Raw genomic sequence first — 16703 nt, 5'->3', positions numbered from 1 at the left:
CCCAGGCAGCTTTGTGTCTCTCTAATCCCATTTTCATCGCAATGGCCATGTCTGCAGGATACAGTGACCTCATCTAGAGGATGAGCTGCCTGTTGCTCAGGCAGCAGGATAGACAGTGCATAGCTAGAATGGTCACCTTCTCTTGGAACTTTGGTGAGCTTTTTTGCTTTGTTCTAGAGCTTGGAATTGACCCCAAGGGCCCACTCATAACTGTTCCTAGCTCCACTCCTTTTCAAACTGAGACTCTCACCCTGTGAGAACAACCGTAGATGCAGGAACTGACACTCCAAAGGGAGGATGACCAGAGTTCTCTTCTGTCATGTTAGAAGACTGTTATCCAGAGCCAATAGTCCATATGGCCCTGTGGGTAGTAGTGGGAAGTCAAGGGGGTAGTCCAAAAGAGACCACCGTGTATATGAGGGCATGTTTGATAGAAGAATTCAAGTCTTCTTTAGGCAATCAGATGGTGAGAGCAGACTGTTTCTACGGGACCAGAAACATGTTATAGCCACCAGCTCTACTCCTGAATCCTTCGTTCCTGATTTGAGCAAAGCCTTCTTCCAGTCCCAGAGGGACTATTCCATCCTTTATAAGATAGTGGGCTCCTAAAACTATTCGTAGAGCAGCTTCTGGAGAAACAGAGCCTGCTGTCTTAAGAACCACCCAGGGAAGTGTTTGTAAATTATCACATGATAGTTAGGACCAGGAACTCCACAGAGACGATGGAACATAAGACATAGACTAACTTTCTTAGACTCTAGTTCTCTCTCATCAAGAATAGCACTGTCAGGCTTCTTGGGAGTTTTGAGGAGACCAGGGCACGTCAGGTAGATGTGGAATTCAGCATGGTATGATGACAGATCAGAAAACGCAGAGTTCGGAACCTGTAGAAGAGACTCATTCCCAGCCCAAGCCTTCAGAGAGTCACTTAGAGAAATGACACCAGCAGCCAGGGAACAATGAGACATATACAGCTTTATTTAATCTGTAAAAAGTCACACTCGGGTAGAGTGACATCTTCCTTATCTTAGCATAAAGCAAGGAGTGTGTGAAAAACCTCTTCCTCGGGTTTGGAACCATATGACCCTGGCTGGGCTCACATCTGGATACTTCCAAGAAAGGAGTCCTTGCTGTGTGGCAGCTTCTTCCCAGAGGGTCTCTCTGGCTGGTATGACCCCTCACCGACAACCTGGACAGGGCTGCCCTGAGATTGTCCCCTTCCCTCCTAAAAAGGGACATTGCACGCTTAAGACTTTCCCAGAAATGGGTTCCACTTCAATGTGACTTGGTTTCCATTAATGTTTGCTGGAACCTAGGCTACATTTACTTATCATGGTGGTGTGTTAATGATTCCTCCTTTCCCCACTAAGACCCTCACCATTGATGGTATATTTAAATCATACTGTCCCCTTCTCTGGGACAGAGGGATGGAGAACCACTCTCCATCCAACCTGGGAGGCACTTCCTACAGATGTGTGGGTGTCTGGGAAGTGGTATCAGATGCTACAGGGACAGCATTTTAGTCTGCAGAGTGGAGCCTGGTGTTTGTTTTCCATCTTCCTTGGATAATCTAGAGCTTAGGACAATTCCTTGGAGAAAATGCCACAGTGTGGAGATACCACTGATGGGTTTCAGATCGTGCCCTCTGACTTACACAATGACATGTATGAATCCGCTTGGACAGGGCAGGCGACTGCTACCTTACCTATCTGTGTAATAGGTGACCCCTCTACTGGTCACAGCCAGTCAATAGTCCACACAGTAACTACATCCCCACATCCCTCAGACCCGCTCTCTCCTAAAATCACTGCAAATGTTGTCCAAGTGGAACCAAAATCCAACCTTGTGGCTCAAGCCATCCAGATATCTGCTCTGCATATTTCCCTTTTAAAACGCCACTGAGTGCAAAAAAGTCCCTTTGCAGAAGTGCTACAAGAAAGCATGTCTAAAATCACAGAACTATGCACACACAGACACAGACACGCGTGCTCGCACACACATGGAGTTGAGAATCAAAGAATCTCATCAGATACATATTTGAGGGAGCACAGGGAAAGGCTGGCAAGAGAAGATATGGAGATCAGATCGGATCAAGATGTTGGAATGTTACAGTAATGGCATGGGTGGTTCTTGGTATATACAAAAAGGGGTGTGTAGAGAGAATGGTAAATCCAGGCTATTAGAGAAAGGTTCTGTGGCCATGCATGAGTGAAAGTGGAGGCCAGCTGACAGGATGAAATGTTCTATTATGGAGTGGTCATTTCAAGGAGGAGGGACTTGCGTGGTCCAGGGAGGAGCATCTGCTTAGCAAGACACCTCCATGGTCTGGTGTCTGTCCAGGACATCAGGGGACTCACAGGATTCTTGAGTTCCATCTGACTGATTGCTGGTCACAGACCTGCTAAAGGGACTTTCTCCAGAGCCAATGCTACTCGAGGTGGAGTGGGTTCGTGATCGGGCGAGCCGGGTCATGCTGGCAGATGGTACTGTAACAAAGAACCAGGAGATCAGGAGGAGGAGCTTGGAGAAGCTCAAGTGCTCTACAGGCTTCACCTAAGACTTCACCTTTCCCAGCGCACCTAAGATGATGCCCAGCACGGCATATGAGGTGCTCCCTCTGCACCCTTTGCTCTAGGTGAGTGACTGTATGCAAGGCTGCTGTGATCTCCTGCATCTGGATTCTCTCCAGATTTGACTTCAGAGTCTGATGGGAAACCCTAAAGGCAGAGTAAAGCCTCTTAGCTGTGACCACACCATTCATACAGTGATTAGGAAGGTGGCTTTGGGAACACACACTGGTTACCAAAAACCTGCAGTGCATGCAAGACTAAACCAAAAGAAAGAATGACAAACCACACAAGTAGGAAGGCATTTCACAAACACAGTGCAAGCCCGATACAACAAGACTACCATCCGTGTCCACAGGTACTGTTGCCCTCTGGGGAGGAGACATGGATGGGTGGAGGGGAGGGAAGGTGTTCTGGAGCTGATTGCTATACAGGCATGTAGTACAGGCTATTGGGGACAAGGGGTTGACATGGGACTGACTCGGGTTGTTTAATTTAGACTTCTATTTTGTTACTGTTACTACTTTGACTTTAAGAACCTTTTAGCTTCATCATGGCCTGGACAAGGCCTCACCTGACAGAACTAACTGCCCATAATTCTGGATCATCAGTCACTGTCCCTGCTATCATTTCATCATCACTGTGGTGGTATCTGGACACAGATGCTAACCTCTCACCTAGAGTCAAGACTGCAGGACCTTTCTGATTCCTGTTTAGGGTTCACTTCAAGGATTAATAAATGTGTGGTGGTAGTGGAAGAGGGACCCCTCCCCCATTGAGCTTTGGCTGCCACTGTCACCCTGGCTGAGGATGAGAGGAGGCCTGGGCATTTCAATGGACTCCTTTTTTTCTTATAGAACCAGGCCTGATCTGTAGGGTAAACTCTCAGAGCACACTAAGCCCTGTTCTATCGGGCTCTCACTGCACAGGGAACTGCGGACATGCTGCAGGCAGCCAATGCAGCAGAAAGAGCATGGTTGGGAGGCGGGCAGGGCCAGCACAGGAAGGTACCTGACTCGCTGCTGAGGTGACTGAGCTGCACATACGGGACTGGAAGCAGGATGGACACAGGAAAAGGCAGGTTAGTGACCCACAAGAGCTATGTGACAACCTTGGCTGCCTAGAAGATGCTGACAGGATACTGAGTAGGGATGGAAGTTTCTTTCAAGGTCCCAGAGAAGGGCATCGATGCTTAAGCACCACTTTTAATGCCACTTCTCGAAACAGACAAAAGAAGCTGTTCCACCCTCATTCTATAGGCAGCCTCGGTACCCTGTTTTAGAAGCTAGCTGCATGATCAGATATCTTCTGGGGGAGAGGATGAGACTAGGCTAGGAGAGGACTTCTCCTCCTGGTGAGCCAGAGGGCTGTGTGTGTGGGCTCGGGTGGTAGCAGCTCACAGACGGGAACAACATAGCCACTCTAGACAAGACACACATGGTCTTTCTGGCAGCTACAGGTCTAACCTAGGGACCACCTTCCTGGGCAGCTCACCAATGGTCATCATCTAATGGACACCAAAGATGGAAAATCTGCCCGCTGGGTAAAGAGCTCTGTTCTGGGGTTAAAGGTATTTATTTATTTTCCCCCGAGAGAAGCAAGTGTGAGTTTCTGTGACAGATGAGAAAGCTCAGGGTCTAAGAGGTAAGAGCCCAATGCAGCAGCATATGACACGAATGTGTTCTAAAACTGAAGCTCATCTGAGGCAGAACAGATTTCAGTAAGGACACTGTCCTTTTCTCCTGAGCCTTTACTTTGTTTCTGTGGGCCAGGTAAAATCTGCTGGGTTCAGATATAAAATCATAAACTCCAGTTTATAGCTAAGGCAGCCAAAGCTTCAGTGGTTAAGATGTGGGCCTGGAGTCAGACTTTGAAGGTTTCTATCATGGCTATTCTGGTTGCTACGGGAGGCAGCTAAACATTCTTGAGCCTCAGTGTGCTAAAAAAATCACCTCTTAGAGCCAGGTGTGGTGACACACATCTTTAATCCCAGTACTCAGGAGGCAGAGGCAGGTGGATCTCTGAGTTTGAGGCCCCTCTGATCTACAGAGTAAGTTCCAGGATAGCCAGGGCTACACAGAGAAACCTTGTCTCAAAAAACAAAACAAAACAAACAGAAAGACAGGAAAAAAAAAATCACTTTTTAGTATGAGGACGTATTTTAGCTGTCAGCCTCACTTAGACACATGCACAGATGAATGAACACTTTATACTCCATTGTCGTCTACTTAAAGTCCAACTAGCAAATGGGTGGTCCTGAGAATTGTGGTCTCCCAGATGTTAAACGTATCCTATTACCCATAAACTTCTGCTAAATAGAAAACATACTACTCACTGTAGCCCATCCCTTGCAAAAAGTACTTGAAGGCCTCGGTGAGCTTCCCAGGCTGGAGGAACAAACAAAGAAGACATTAATTTTTGCATTAAGTAGAGAGGTAGCAAAGGGCTGGGGGAGCAAGACAGAGGAGAGAGAGAGAGAGAGAGAGAGAGAGAGAGAGAGAGAGAGAGAGAGAGAGGAGGAGAGGAGAGGAGAGGAGAGGAGAGGAGAGGAGAGGAGAGAGAAATTATTATGAACACTTTCTTACCTGAACTACTTGGGGCAGTCCTCCACAGTCTGCCATCTAGAAGAGGAAGAACACCTAAGTCAGCAGGACCTCCACTAAGGGGAACGCTCTCAGTATTCCATGTCCTTTCGAAGAGTTCAGGAATGAACTTGATGCTTAACAGCATCCATCTTTTTTTTTATTTTTATTTTTTTATTTTTTTTTTATTTTTCGAGACAGGGTTTCTCCGTAGCTTTTGGTTCCTGTCCTGGAAATAGCTATTGTAGACCAGGCTGGCCTCAAACTCACAGAGATCCGCCTGCCTCTGCCTCCCGGAGTGCTGGGATTAAAGGAGTGCGCCACCACCACCCGGCTCAGCATCCATCTTTGTATCTATCACTTCAGGGCATGCTATGCAGTCTTGATGCTGGCCATACCCTTGAGAGAGATGTCCAGTGCTGTTCATTCACAGGATCTCAGGCCTGGCTTTCAGACCTCTGCAGGGATTTCTTGTTAGGCTGACAGTACTATCAGCTAAAGCTTTCATCCTGGCTCATCTGCACCCAAAGACACTTATTTCACAGTCCTCAAACAATGTGCTGCACATCTCAGTGTGTCGTACTTTGTAAGGGCCCCTTTCCCTACTAAGAGGTCAGGGCAGGGCTTCCTATGTTGCTGAGTCCTCCACTTCTTGCCTCTAAGTACTTGGGCACAGGCCCCGGATGTCCTCCTCTCCTCCTTCTCCTCTTGCTCTCTTGCCCTTCTCCTCATTTCTCCTTCTATTTATCCTCTCGGCCTGCCAGTCCCACCTATCCTGCCTTGCTGTTGGCCATTCAGCGCTTTATTAGACCATCAGGTGTTTTAGACAGGCAAAGAGTCACAGCTTCGCAGAGTTAAACAAATGCAGCATAAACAAAGCAACTCATTAAACAAATGTTCCAGAGCTTAAACGAATGTAACACACCTTAAAATAATATCTTATAACAGGGTTCCTCTATGTAGTCTTGGCTATCCTGGAACTCACTCTGTAGACCAGGCTGGCCTTGACCCCAAAGATTTGCCTGCCTCTGCCTCCCAAGTGCTGGGATTAAGGGTGTGCTATCACTACCCGGCAAGGGTGAATCTTGATAATCTAGAAACTTTTAACAAGTACAAGAAGCCCCAAGAGAAAAATGTACCCATCATCACTAAGACATTCTTAGAAGTTTCCTTAAAAACGCAACAGGACTCAGGATATAAAGCATTCCCAGCATCACCTCATTTCTTCTTATGTTGTACATTCACTAAATTTTGAGTGGAATGGGAAAGTGTTTATGACAAAATGGAGGAAAACAGAAATATCTTCTAACCTTTATTTTCTTGGTTGTTTTGTAGTTCAGGATAGCCTGGAACTCATTATATAACTCAGGCTGGCTTCAAACTTATAGCAAACCTCCTGCCTCAGCCTCCTATAAGTCAGAATTATAGGCATAGGCCACCATCCTAGCTTTCTTTCTTCTTCCTTTTTAAAAAAAAAAATTTTTCAGACTGGGTATCTCTAAGAAGCCCAGGCAAGAGATGTACTTGTATCTCCTTGCACTGGGATTAAAGGCCTGTGACACCGTGCTCAGACCTCTAGCTCCTTTGACTTTATGATCTAAAAAGATATATGGAAAAAGACACTAGTATATTACTACATATTTGTTTTTTGAGAATTTAGAAAATATATTCTTTGGGCTGGTGAGTCGGCCCAGAGGATAAAAGTGCTTGCAGCCAATGCAGCCAAGCCTGACAACCTGAGTCCCACCCTTGAGACCCACATGGTGGAAGGAGAGAACTGACTTCTGTAAATTGTCCTTATGTGCCTTGGCATGTATTGTCCACCACCAATAAATACATAAATGTAATTAATCTATTTTTCTTATTCTGAGAGAGAGAATAAAAACACAGAGTTGATGAGTACCTAAGTTATCACAAGTAGTTGGCTATGAAAAAAGACACGTTACCTTTAGCAAAGTGGTATTTATAGGGTCGAGGCGAGAATTGCATTCAACCTGAAAAAGAAAAGAACTTTAGAAATTAGAATTTCTTACATGCCCAAGAGATTAGGTGTCATACAAAGTGTGATACACACTTTGTCTGGTGGTTCAGATTTCATCTAAAAATTTTGCCATTTTCTTTTCTGATGCTTTTAGTCTTTAATGAACAACATGCTGACTCTAAAGCCTCTTACTGCTGGCCATGATGTGGGCAAGGAACATTCCTTCTTGAGAGGCAAACAGGACTGTGGCCCTGTACTGCTGGGATCTCCTCCATGCTGTCCCAGCACACCTGGCCTATCAGCTGGGCCTGTGCTCTGTGTCCACCTCCCTGCCTCAATATCTCCTGTCTGGAGTGCAGAGCTGCCATTCCCCAACCACTGACTCTTCTGCCTCACTGCCTCTCTGGCTCCCCAGTGTGAAGAATTCTTCTGTGTTTGTTCTGTTGCAAGGTCAGCAAAATTAGGGATGACAGCCTGGTACACGTCCATGTTTGGGATCTTGTGCCCTTCTACCCATGAAGGCAGGAACCTCAAAGAAAATATTTTGGGAAGATAATCTGAGCACATGCCCCATCACTGAACTTTATACCTATGGCTCTAGTAGGACAATATTTTATTGCTCACTCGATCAAACAGCTTTCCCTTATGTCTTCTAAGAATATACACATAAAACTTGTGATAAGAGCTTGGAATCCAGTGGGGGTGACTATATATACCACAAAAGAAAGCGAAGTAACTTCAGAAACTTCACAGCTGTGTGGAATGAACAGAAAGAACGCCAAGTAGGAATTTCAGAGACAGGAAGAAAAGGTGGTGTCTGGAGACTCCCAGAGGCAGAGAAAGGAGGGTCGTGCAGTACACATGTGTCATTACAGCGGAGAGTATAAAGTGAAGATGCACACAGAGCAAATTCAGGGCAGACTGGAGCTCACTGTGGAAGGCAAGATGGTTTCTGACGTGAGAAGATCTGATTTAGGAGAACAGTGGCACGTGTGGCTTACTGAAGAGGCAGTGGTTCTAGTTACCTAGGCAAGAACCAGCAATCCAGGTGAACTTGGGTCTTGGGATTGCTGATGGGCAGGTATACAAAACTCCTCTGAAATCAGGAGATGATCTAAAAGCCAAGATCAAGTCAGAGGCTTAATTTGTTCTATGTGAATGACAATGCAGGTTGTGATAAACAAATGCACCATTTTTCTATAGAATATGCAAGGATTCCACAGGTAGAATTTTGAAATGGGTATTTAATGGCTAGTCACAGTGCTCAGAATATAGTAGATAAGCTATATTTTCTAAGAAATCAACTTCCATGTCTGGATTTAACAAAGCATGTCTTTCGTTATCCACTACTTTGTAATTCATACAATGTTCTGTGTCTCCATTTTTAACTAACCACAGTCACCAGGGCTGCATGTGTGTTTTCCTGCAGGGCTGGAGACTGAAACTAGGGCCTTGCGCATTAGTGCTGTGCCTTAAGCTACATTCCCAGCCTCAGTCATTAGTCTCTGACATGTCTATGTATTTCCCAAATCCCCAAATAGATCTGTTACTCCTCAGCCATGAACAAATAGAAGATTCTCAGAAGGCTGCTGAATTAGTGAGCAAAACCAGGTATCAGTCTTGAACTGGCACTTGCGGAGTTTCTCCTGGTGTCCCGGGGTGTCTCTCAAGTTCCTACCACCAGAGGCATATGGGGTTCTGGCCAGGGCGTCAGGTCTAAATGCAGTTAGAGGGGGGTTTACTCTGTGTTTCAGATGAGGCCTCACCTCTTGAAAACAGGAGTGTGGAAATAAGATGAAAAGGCCTTATTTATTTGGCTAAACTATACCTTTAAAAAAATAAGTGACCGGGCAGTGGTGGCACATGCCTTTAATCCCAGCACTCAGGAGGCAGAGGCAGGTGGATCTCTGTGAGTTTGAGGCTAGCCTGGTCTACAAGAGCTAGTTCTAGGACAGGCTCCAGAGCTACCAAAGAAACTCTGTCTCAAAAATCGAAATAAGTAAATAAATTTAAAATAAATAAATAAATAAAAAAGTGAACATGCTATTTAAGTCAACACAAGGGAGAGGGATATAGGCCCTCGACAACTTTCTCATTTGCTTGATTTATGGTGGCTAACTTCTCTTAAGTAGAAGGCTGAGTGCCAAAAATCTAACTGTAATTGCCACAGAGTGGACAGCAGCACACAGAGCACACTGATCAATCCGATGGGAACTGATTTAAAAATATGTAACAGTAAAACCTGGTAGGTGGAATTAGATACAGCATGGCCTTGTGTGGTCATGTTTCCATGACACACTGTGTCAGCTGTGTTCCTGACACACACACTTGACTACACTTCAATCCCATCTGCTCACATCAGGACATACTTACCACAGCCTCCACAGCAGGTGAATTGTCCCCTACCACCAGTAAAGTAGAACACCTAGGAACACGCCAAAGAGGAGATGGTCAGCAAGTAAAAGGACAATGGACTTGTCATGACAGGCAGATACACAGCCATTTAGCGGGGAGACTGGGGCACTTACTTTAATGTTTTCAACCTGTTATCATTTTGGCCCAATATAGGTCTTTCAATTTCCAGGTCTCTGCGTCTAGACAAACAAAGCAGAATCAGTATCGTTTGCAGGAGATCGTGGCCCTTCATGTGTTTCCCGAACATGTAATCCAGAGTATGACAGTCTAGGAACACTGTCTTTTCTTCACACCTCAGGATGGAAGGGCCCTGAGCTATTCCCCTTAGCAGCTGTTTCCACGGCATCATGCATGCTACAGAGCAGGAATGGATTTTACGGATGCTAAAAAGGAACTTTTAAACTCTAACAGGAGCCCTACTGAAATCCTCAAGTCTAACTTGAATTTTCCAAGTGGTCTATAGGAATGAGTCCCTTAGGAGGAGGCAATGACATACTTTTATATGGGAAGAGGACTTTATTTATAATAGCTTTTCAAAGAGCTTTTTAGTCTTTTTTATTTCAATTAAAAGTAGAAAGCTCTCCAGACCAGATCCAAAGCTTGGCATCACACCTTACAGGCTATGTAACTCTGCAGACTTCCGGCTGACAAATGCAGCCTTCTCCACCATCTTCCCTCTGAAAAACTATCACTAGGGTAAGAACCAGTGCTCTCTCCTCAGCCTACCCTCTGACAGTAAAGGTATGAAAGTAAATTTTGAAATACTCAAGGAAAAAGGAGTTGACTTACATCCTTGTGTTACTCTGACTGATTCATGACAAGGTATCAGCAAACAGAATCAAAATCAAGTCCTAATATTCTCTCCATTGTCTTCCTGTAAGGGCTTCTTCTGGTCCCTACCATTATTTTCTTTTCTTTTTCTTTGTTTTTCTTTTCTTTCTTTCTTTCTTTCTTTCTTTCTTTCTTTTTCTTTTCTTTTCTTTTTTTTTTTTTTTTTTTGAGACAGAGTTTCTCTGTGGCTTTGGAGCCTGTCCTGGAACTAGCTCTTGTAGAGCAGGCTGGCCTCGAACTCACAGAGATCTGCCTGCCTCTGCCTCCGGAGTGCTGGGATTAGAGGCATACACCACCACTGCCCTCTTTTCTTAAATATATGTAAGTTAGATTTCTTTTTTTTCCCCTCAAGACAACCTAGAAACTACAGCTGTTTTATAGCTCACAGTTTCCTTCTTTAGAGATCTTTCTAAAACTGTCTATAATTTTCCATCCTAGAATGGTCAAACCGCATAGGCAGGACAACAATGGCAGTAGATTATTCCTCCCGTCTGCTTCCTTAGACGTCACACAGACTTTAGAGCTGGACTACACAGTTAACAGAAGGAATGACAAACAACTCTACCCATTATAGGAACCCAGGAAGAGCTGGAGGTTTTCTTGGTTGATGTCTTGAGCAATGTGCAGTCTGTAGGTTTGAATGAGGTCCAAATTGGCCTGCAACTCCTCCTAGAATAAGTGAAAGAAAACACCAGTAAACTGGGCTGCAGAACAAGTCCATCCTATTTGGTTAGTATTCTCAATGGCAATAGCCTTTCCACGCAGGGATTTGGGGCGGAGCTTAGCATTTACTAATGTACAGATACACTGAATGGCTAACATCTTTATTTGTCTCATCATAGTTCAGTTCCATATTCTGTGTCAAATGAGGGCACCAACTGGTATATGGAATGGCACGTACTAAAAATAGTTACACAGAGCAAAAAATGCCACGCCCAGACAGTATCCATTGATTTTACTCATTTGAAGTTCAAAAGCAGGCAAAAGTAAAGAGAAGTAATGGACTAGTGAGTACACTGTTTAGGAGGATTAGTGAGCAGGAAGCACACAAGAGAACCTTTTTGGTTGGTAGAAATATTCTACATAATAAAATATATGGTAGGGCTGGAGAGATGGCTCAGGGGTTAAGAGTAGTGGCTGTTCTTCTAGAGGACCTGAGTTCAATTCCTAGCAACCACATGGCTCACAACCATCCCTAATGAGATCTGGTGCCCTCTTCTGGATTGCAGGTGTAATGCAAACAGAATACTCTATACACAATAAATAAATAAATCTAAAAAATTATGGTAATAAATAAATAAATCTGAAAAATAGGACAAAGATCAGAGACATTACATTACAGTATGTACATCATCGCAGTATATGTGAATTATGTGTCCTTAATCAAGGAAACAATATGGATGGAGGTCACCCACCAACAAAAGAATGAGAGTACAATCCCAAGGGCTTAGAAAGCTGAAGGAAGAGGATCCAAGTTTGAGGGCATGCCTGGGCATAGGCATTGTTTCAGAGGCAAGAAAGAAAATAATCAGACTTAGAGTGACTGCCTGTAAGAAACAGGAAATGAGATGGGTTGCAGATTTCCTGTAATAGGGCTGTATAAGCTCCTTTCTCTAAACAAAAGTAAGTTTGTTACACTGATAAAATGTAAAGAAATAGGGGGCTGGAGAGATGGCTTAGTGGTTAAGAGCACTGACTGCTCTTCCAGAGGTCCTGAGTTCAATTCCCAGCAACCACATGGTGGCTCACAACCATCTATAATGAGACCTGGTGCCCCCTTCTGGCTTGCAGGCATGCATGGAAGGAATGTTGTACACATAATAAATAAATAAATTAAAAAAAAAAAGAGAAGAAAAAAAAAAGAGAAAAAAAATGTAAAGAAATAAAAGAAAATAATGAAGGAAAGACTACTACTTTGGAGCTGGACCTTGATTTAAATGTCAGCTCCTTCATTTTCCATGTGGACAATGGTGGCATATTATGCTGTGTTTCTGCCCTTAAAATAAAGCCAAAGGTGCTGGAGAGAAAGCTCAGTAGTTAAGAGCATTGGTTGTTCTTCCAGAGGACCCAGTCTTACACCACATAAGCAAGATAAAAAAACTACCTTGCACATACATAGTCAGTAGAAGGTTAGAGCCTGATCTGTCCTAACCTTGCACTTCCCTTGAGGCGTATTCAGACAGAATACTAAGTACTCCAGACTGGCTAGCCTCTGCCCCTCACTGTACCTCTTCCTCTACACCCCAGCCGCCTCACAGCTCCTGACCTCATTGCTCAGTTTCTCATCACTCACTTTTCCCTCTGAAAACAGGACTGCAGGCCAATCCCCACCAACAATTATCCACAGCACAGGTCACCCCTGCTGCAGATTTCAGTGTCCGCCAGTCTGTGAGGACTGAATGAGATCATCTCTAAGCTCCTCTCACAAGAACATCTCAGCGCTCTTTGTCTTCTCCTTCTGAAACTTGTATTTCTGTGAGGCCTTCTCTGAACCCCCTGGTGGCTCTAAAGATGTCTGGTGAGCACTGGTGTTGTCAAACACACAGATGGCATTCTGCTCACAGGGGACAGGTGGGGAGATGCTGTTTTCTGTCACTCTCCAAGTGCCAAGATCCATGAGCTAAGAGAAGCCTCCCCGCAGGCCTGGCCTTGGCAGGGCCACATGTCCTTCTGACTGCAAGGGACATGTTATCTGCCAGGATCCAGGAGATTGCAAGGTACCTCTCTTTCTTTTCTAAAACACAACAAAGCTTCGCACACAAGCCGGTAAACCCAGCTCTTCTGGTGGTACAGGTGCTTACCTGCCCAAAGTGATGAGCCAAAATGATGTCCACGATGTTGGTCGTCAAGCCTGAGAGCTGGAAGAGAAAAGCTGTGTTAGGAGAATGAGCACACGGGAGCAGTCACAGGCTGTCCACTAAAGGAGGGACACACAGTGTCTTCTAAAGCAAACAAACACACAGACCAGTATCACTTCAAAGAAATGGCGGGGTGAGGGGGAATACAAGGAAAAACTAAGTATTCTTTCCATGGCATGAGCACAGCTTCCTTTGAAATAGGGCTGGAAGGAATAGTGGCCATTCCTTCAAAAACAGGGAGACCTGAGACCCGTGGCAGTCTGCCGCTTCATCTCTGCCCCTGTTTCTGCATCTACACTGGGTTGATGGCAGCAGAGATAGACTTACAACCCAGCCCAAGACATGCAAGAGACAAAGGAAAAATTCCTTCCAGTTTTAGCCATCTTTATTTCAGGCAGTGAAAGGAATAGCTATATTTACAGCTCACATTTTGAACATTTTTCTCCCAGTTCTTCCCATTTCAAAATGATGCATCTCACATCTAATAAACGCAGCAATCTGTAAATCTGGAGACAGTCTATTTTCAGAAACATCTCCAGCTCAAATGATCTTGCCAATTCCCTTTAAGCTTTCTTCCTGGGCTTCTGATGGAATTCCTACTGAGGACTTGGATTGTAGGTGACATACTGAGTTGGAGGTGGGGATGCAGAAGAGGAGGTGAGGGAGAGACAGGGACATAGGTGAAGGTTAAGGAAACAAGATGGCCTGACATCATCACCCCGTGGGCTACAGAGGAAAGAGGAGGAGGATTAATTACCCAGCTCACTTCATGTGTTGCACTATTCAGAATGCTCAGGCTCAAAGTGTGCTATGAATGTCACTAGGTTGTTACACATAGGTGTGAGGGTCGTATACTAGACAGGTGAGCGCATTTTACAGCATCAGACTGAGAGAGTTCCAATGCAGCTGGCACCAGCATTGTTAGTACACCCATCCAAAGCTAGGGAAGGCAACAGTCCCCAATGTAAATAAATGTGCAGAGCATAGACAGACTGTGCAGAATCTGGTCTGTTGATAGGTAGAAAATATAGGCAGGGTCTCATTTATCTGGAGTTTGAAAAACAGACCAGGATAGTCTGAAACTCACGGAGACATATCTGCCTGCCTCTGCCTCCAGAGTGCTAGAATTAAAGGTATGTCCCACCATCCCACCTCTTACCATCTTTGTAAAGACCTTTCATATAAAGGTTTTTCTTTATATGAGAATTTTGTAATTTTCCTTATCAAACAGCCAAAATCTTTTTTTGTTGTTGTTGTTTATTTGTTTTAAAAACAAAGTCTCACAATATAGCTCAGTCTGGTCTCAAACTCTATCCTCATCTCACATCAGGCCTCAATAGGACAAATTTATGATCATATATTATTCCATTCTATAGCATTACATTTGTGTTACCTTCTCTCATTGGTAATTAGATTTTATCTTTTTGTCTTACAAATGTTTTCAGAAGTATCCTAGCATGGTGAGTTTCTTGCTATGTGACCTTAAAATTTATTAATTGATTTGGTTAACCCGAGAAGAGCAGTTTAAACAGTAGAGAAAAAAAAAAATCAGGCGATAGTGGCACACACCTTTAATCCCAGCACTTGGGAGGCAAAGGCAGGTGATCTCTGTGAGTTTGAGGCCAACCTGGTCTACAGAGGGAGTTACATGCCAGCCATGGCTTAAAAGAGAAATCATGTCTGGAAAAACCAAAAAAATAAAAACAGCAACAAAAAGCAGCAAAACATAAAAAATCCAAACAAAATAAAATAGTGGCTGGTATATAATAAGCATTAAATATGTATTAATTTCTTTAAAGGTCATTATAACCTTCCATTTACAACTATATCACTATCCTTTAAAGTTCTCAGATACTAAATTCCTGGATATCATAGGTTTGAGTACCAATAAATCCCTGATAAATGTGATCAATGATGCTGTAGTACTGTTTTGGTGGTAAATTATAAAGACATTCATGGTAGCCAGCAGGTGTCTAAAAGCAGGTATTTAAAAATGAGATTATTAAATTAGTCATCTTCCTGATAAGGGAATGAAAGCAAGTTTTTTCTCTTATGGAAAACATCACTGCTTTAACTTCAACACCCATATATTTATATTAAGACATATAAATAGAATTTGCCTTCAATAAGAAAATGAACTGCTTCCATTGCAAACTGAAAACAGGAATCACGTTTTAATGTAGGGGAACCTAATGCTAACAGAATACGATTCTTTCTCCATGGTCTCTTCTTTACTCGAGTTGAGCATGGGGATTTTTATATTCATTAGGTCGTTAGCATACTTATTTTGTTTTCTGTCTGCTGGCACATATTTTAGAGATCAAATTTCTTCATTTTTTCATATGGTGAAAATTAATAATCCATATGACATGTGGAACAGTGGGAAAGAGCTATTTCTGTGTTTACTAGAGATATGATTCATTCATTCATTTTGTTTGTTAAAAGAATAAAAATGCAAAGCAGACTAAGATATTTGAGAAACAAGAATCCAGCAAGAGACTTACGTGCAAATTTTTTAAAAAAGATTTATTTATTTTATTTGCACTGGTGTTTGCCTGCATATATGTCTATATGAGGGTGTCGGATTCCCGGAATTGGATTTAGAGACAGCTGCCATATGGTGCTGGGAATTGAACCCAGGTGCTTTGGAAGTGCAGTCATTGCTCCTAACACCTGAGCCATCTCTCCAGTCCCATACATGCAAAATGTGTTTATGTTGAACGGGGAGCCATACAAGAGGGGCAGAAGATTTCAGAAGGAACTTTACGAGAATATTCCAAAAATAGGCAGAGATGTCACTGCCTCTTAGGGAAATTCAAGTTATAACCTATAACATTAACAAAGATGGTAAGAGGTGGGGTATAGCATATTACAGTACTTGCCTAGCATGTAAAATGGTCTGGACTCATTGCCTATACCACAAATAAGAAACAAAGATGATGGCAGGACAGTTTTTGTTGTTGTTGGAATGACAGCAAGAATGATAGTAAAGAAGCAAGACACCAAAGAATATAATCTACAATACCAATTACAAGAAGCTTCAGAACAGATGAGACCAGTCTGTTGCTAACAGAAGTCAGAATAAGGAAATAACGGGCAAAGAGAATCTGCATGAAAAGGTAGAAGATCTGAAACGGCTCCATGGCTGGGTGGTGATGACATGTGCTAGTATTCATATGCTGCATATTTAAAACATTTTGTGAGAGGCTGTGGATGAAGTTCGATGTTACAAATGCTTGCATAGCACATTCAGTTCACGACACTCAACAAAACGAAACATCTCATTTTGCCTTTAAGCTTCATGGAAAGGTAATTTTCTAAGGGACGAGAAAATGAACAGATGGACACTGTCATTGAAGGACTTACTTTGGAAGCTGCCCAGTCAATCCAGCCTTTAGCACACGGGTCAATGTTAATGAGCACAAGGCCTTCTACCAGCTCTGGATGATTGAGCTGAGAGAGAGACAGA

At 43.5% G+C, this 16703-nt stretch overlaps 1 protein-coding gene across 3 annotated transcripts in view; it reads right to left on the bottom strand.

Annotated features, from left to right (window-relative positions):
- Window positions 1-955: 955 nt before the first annotated feature.
- The window catches only part of Ndrg3 (NDRG family member 3), a 67276-nt gene continuing 51528 nt past the window's right edge, over window positions 956-16703 (bottom strand). For 2 of the 3 annotated variants that reach the window (XM_005363033.2, XM_026787131.1), the window contains 10 exons: window positions 16601-16687; window positions 13178-13234; window positions 10942-11045; window positions 9659-9724; window positions 9504-9555; window positions 7096-7143; window positions 5153-5188; window positions 4903-4954; window positions 3579-3617; window positions 956-2486 (listed from right to left, as the gene is read on the bottom strand). In XM_005363033.2, the coding sequence (XP_005363090.1) occupies window positions 2305-2486; window positions 3579-3617; window positions 4903-4954; window positions 5153-5188; window positions 7096-7143; window positions 9504-9555; window positions 9659-9724; window positions 10942-11045; window positions 13178-13234; window positions 16601-16687 (723 nt within the window). In that variant the 3' untranslated portion in view covers window positions 956-2304. The remainder of the gene's footprint in view (window positions 2487-3578; window positions 3618-4902; window positions 4955-5152; window positions 5189-7095; window positions 7144-9503; window positions 9556-9658; window positions 9725-10941; window positions 11046-13177; window positions 13235-16600; window positions 16688-16703) is intronic. The other variant, XM_005363034.2, reaches the window with a different exon arrangement.

Source organism: Microtus ochrogaster, linkage group LG8 (assembly GCF_000317375.1).
Source record: "Microtus ochrogaster isolate Prairie Vole_2 linkage group LG8, MicOch1.0, whole genome shotgun sequence".
Taxonomy (NCBI): domain Eukaryota; kingdom Metazoa; phylum Chordata; class Mammalia; order Rodentia; family Cricetidae; genus Microtus; species Microtus ochrogaster.
The sequence above is the reverse complement of the archived record's forward strand: the minus strand, read 5'-3'. Positions and strand labels throughout refer to the sequence as shown.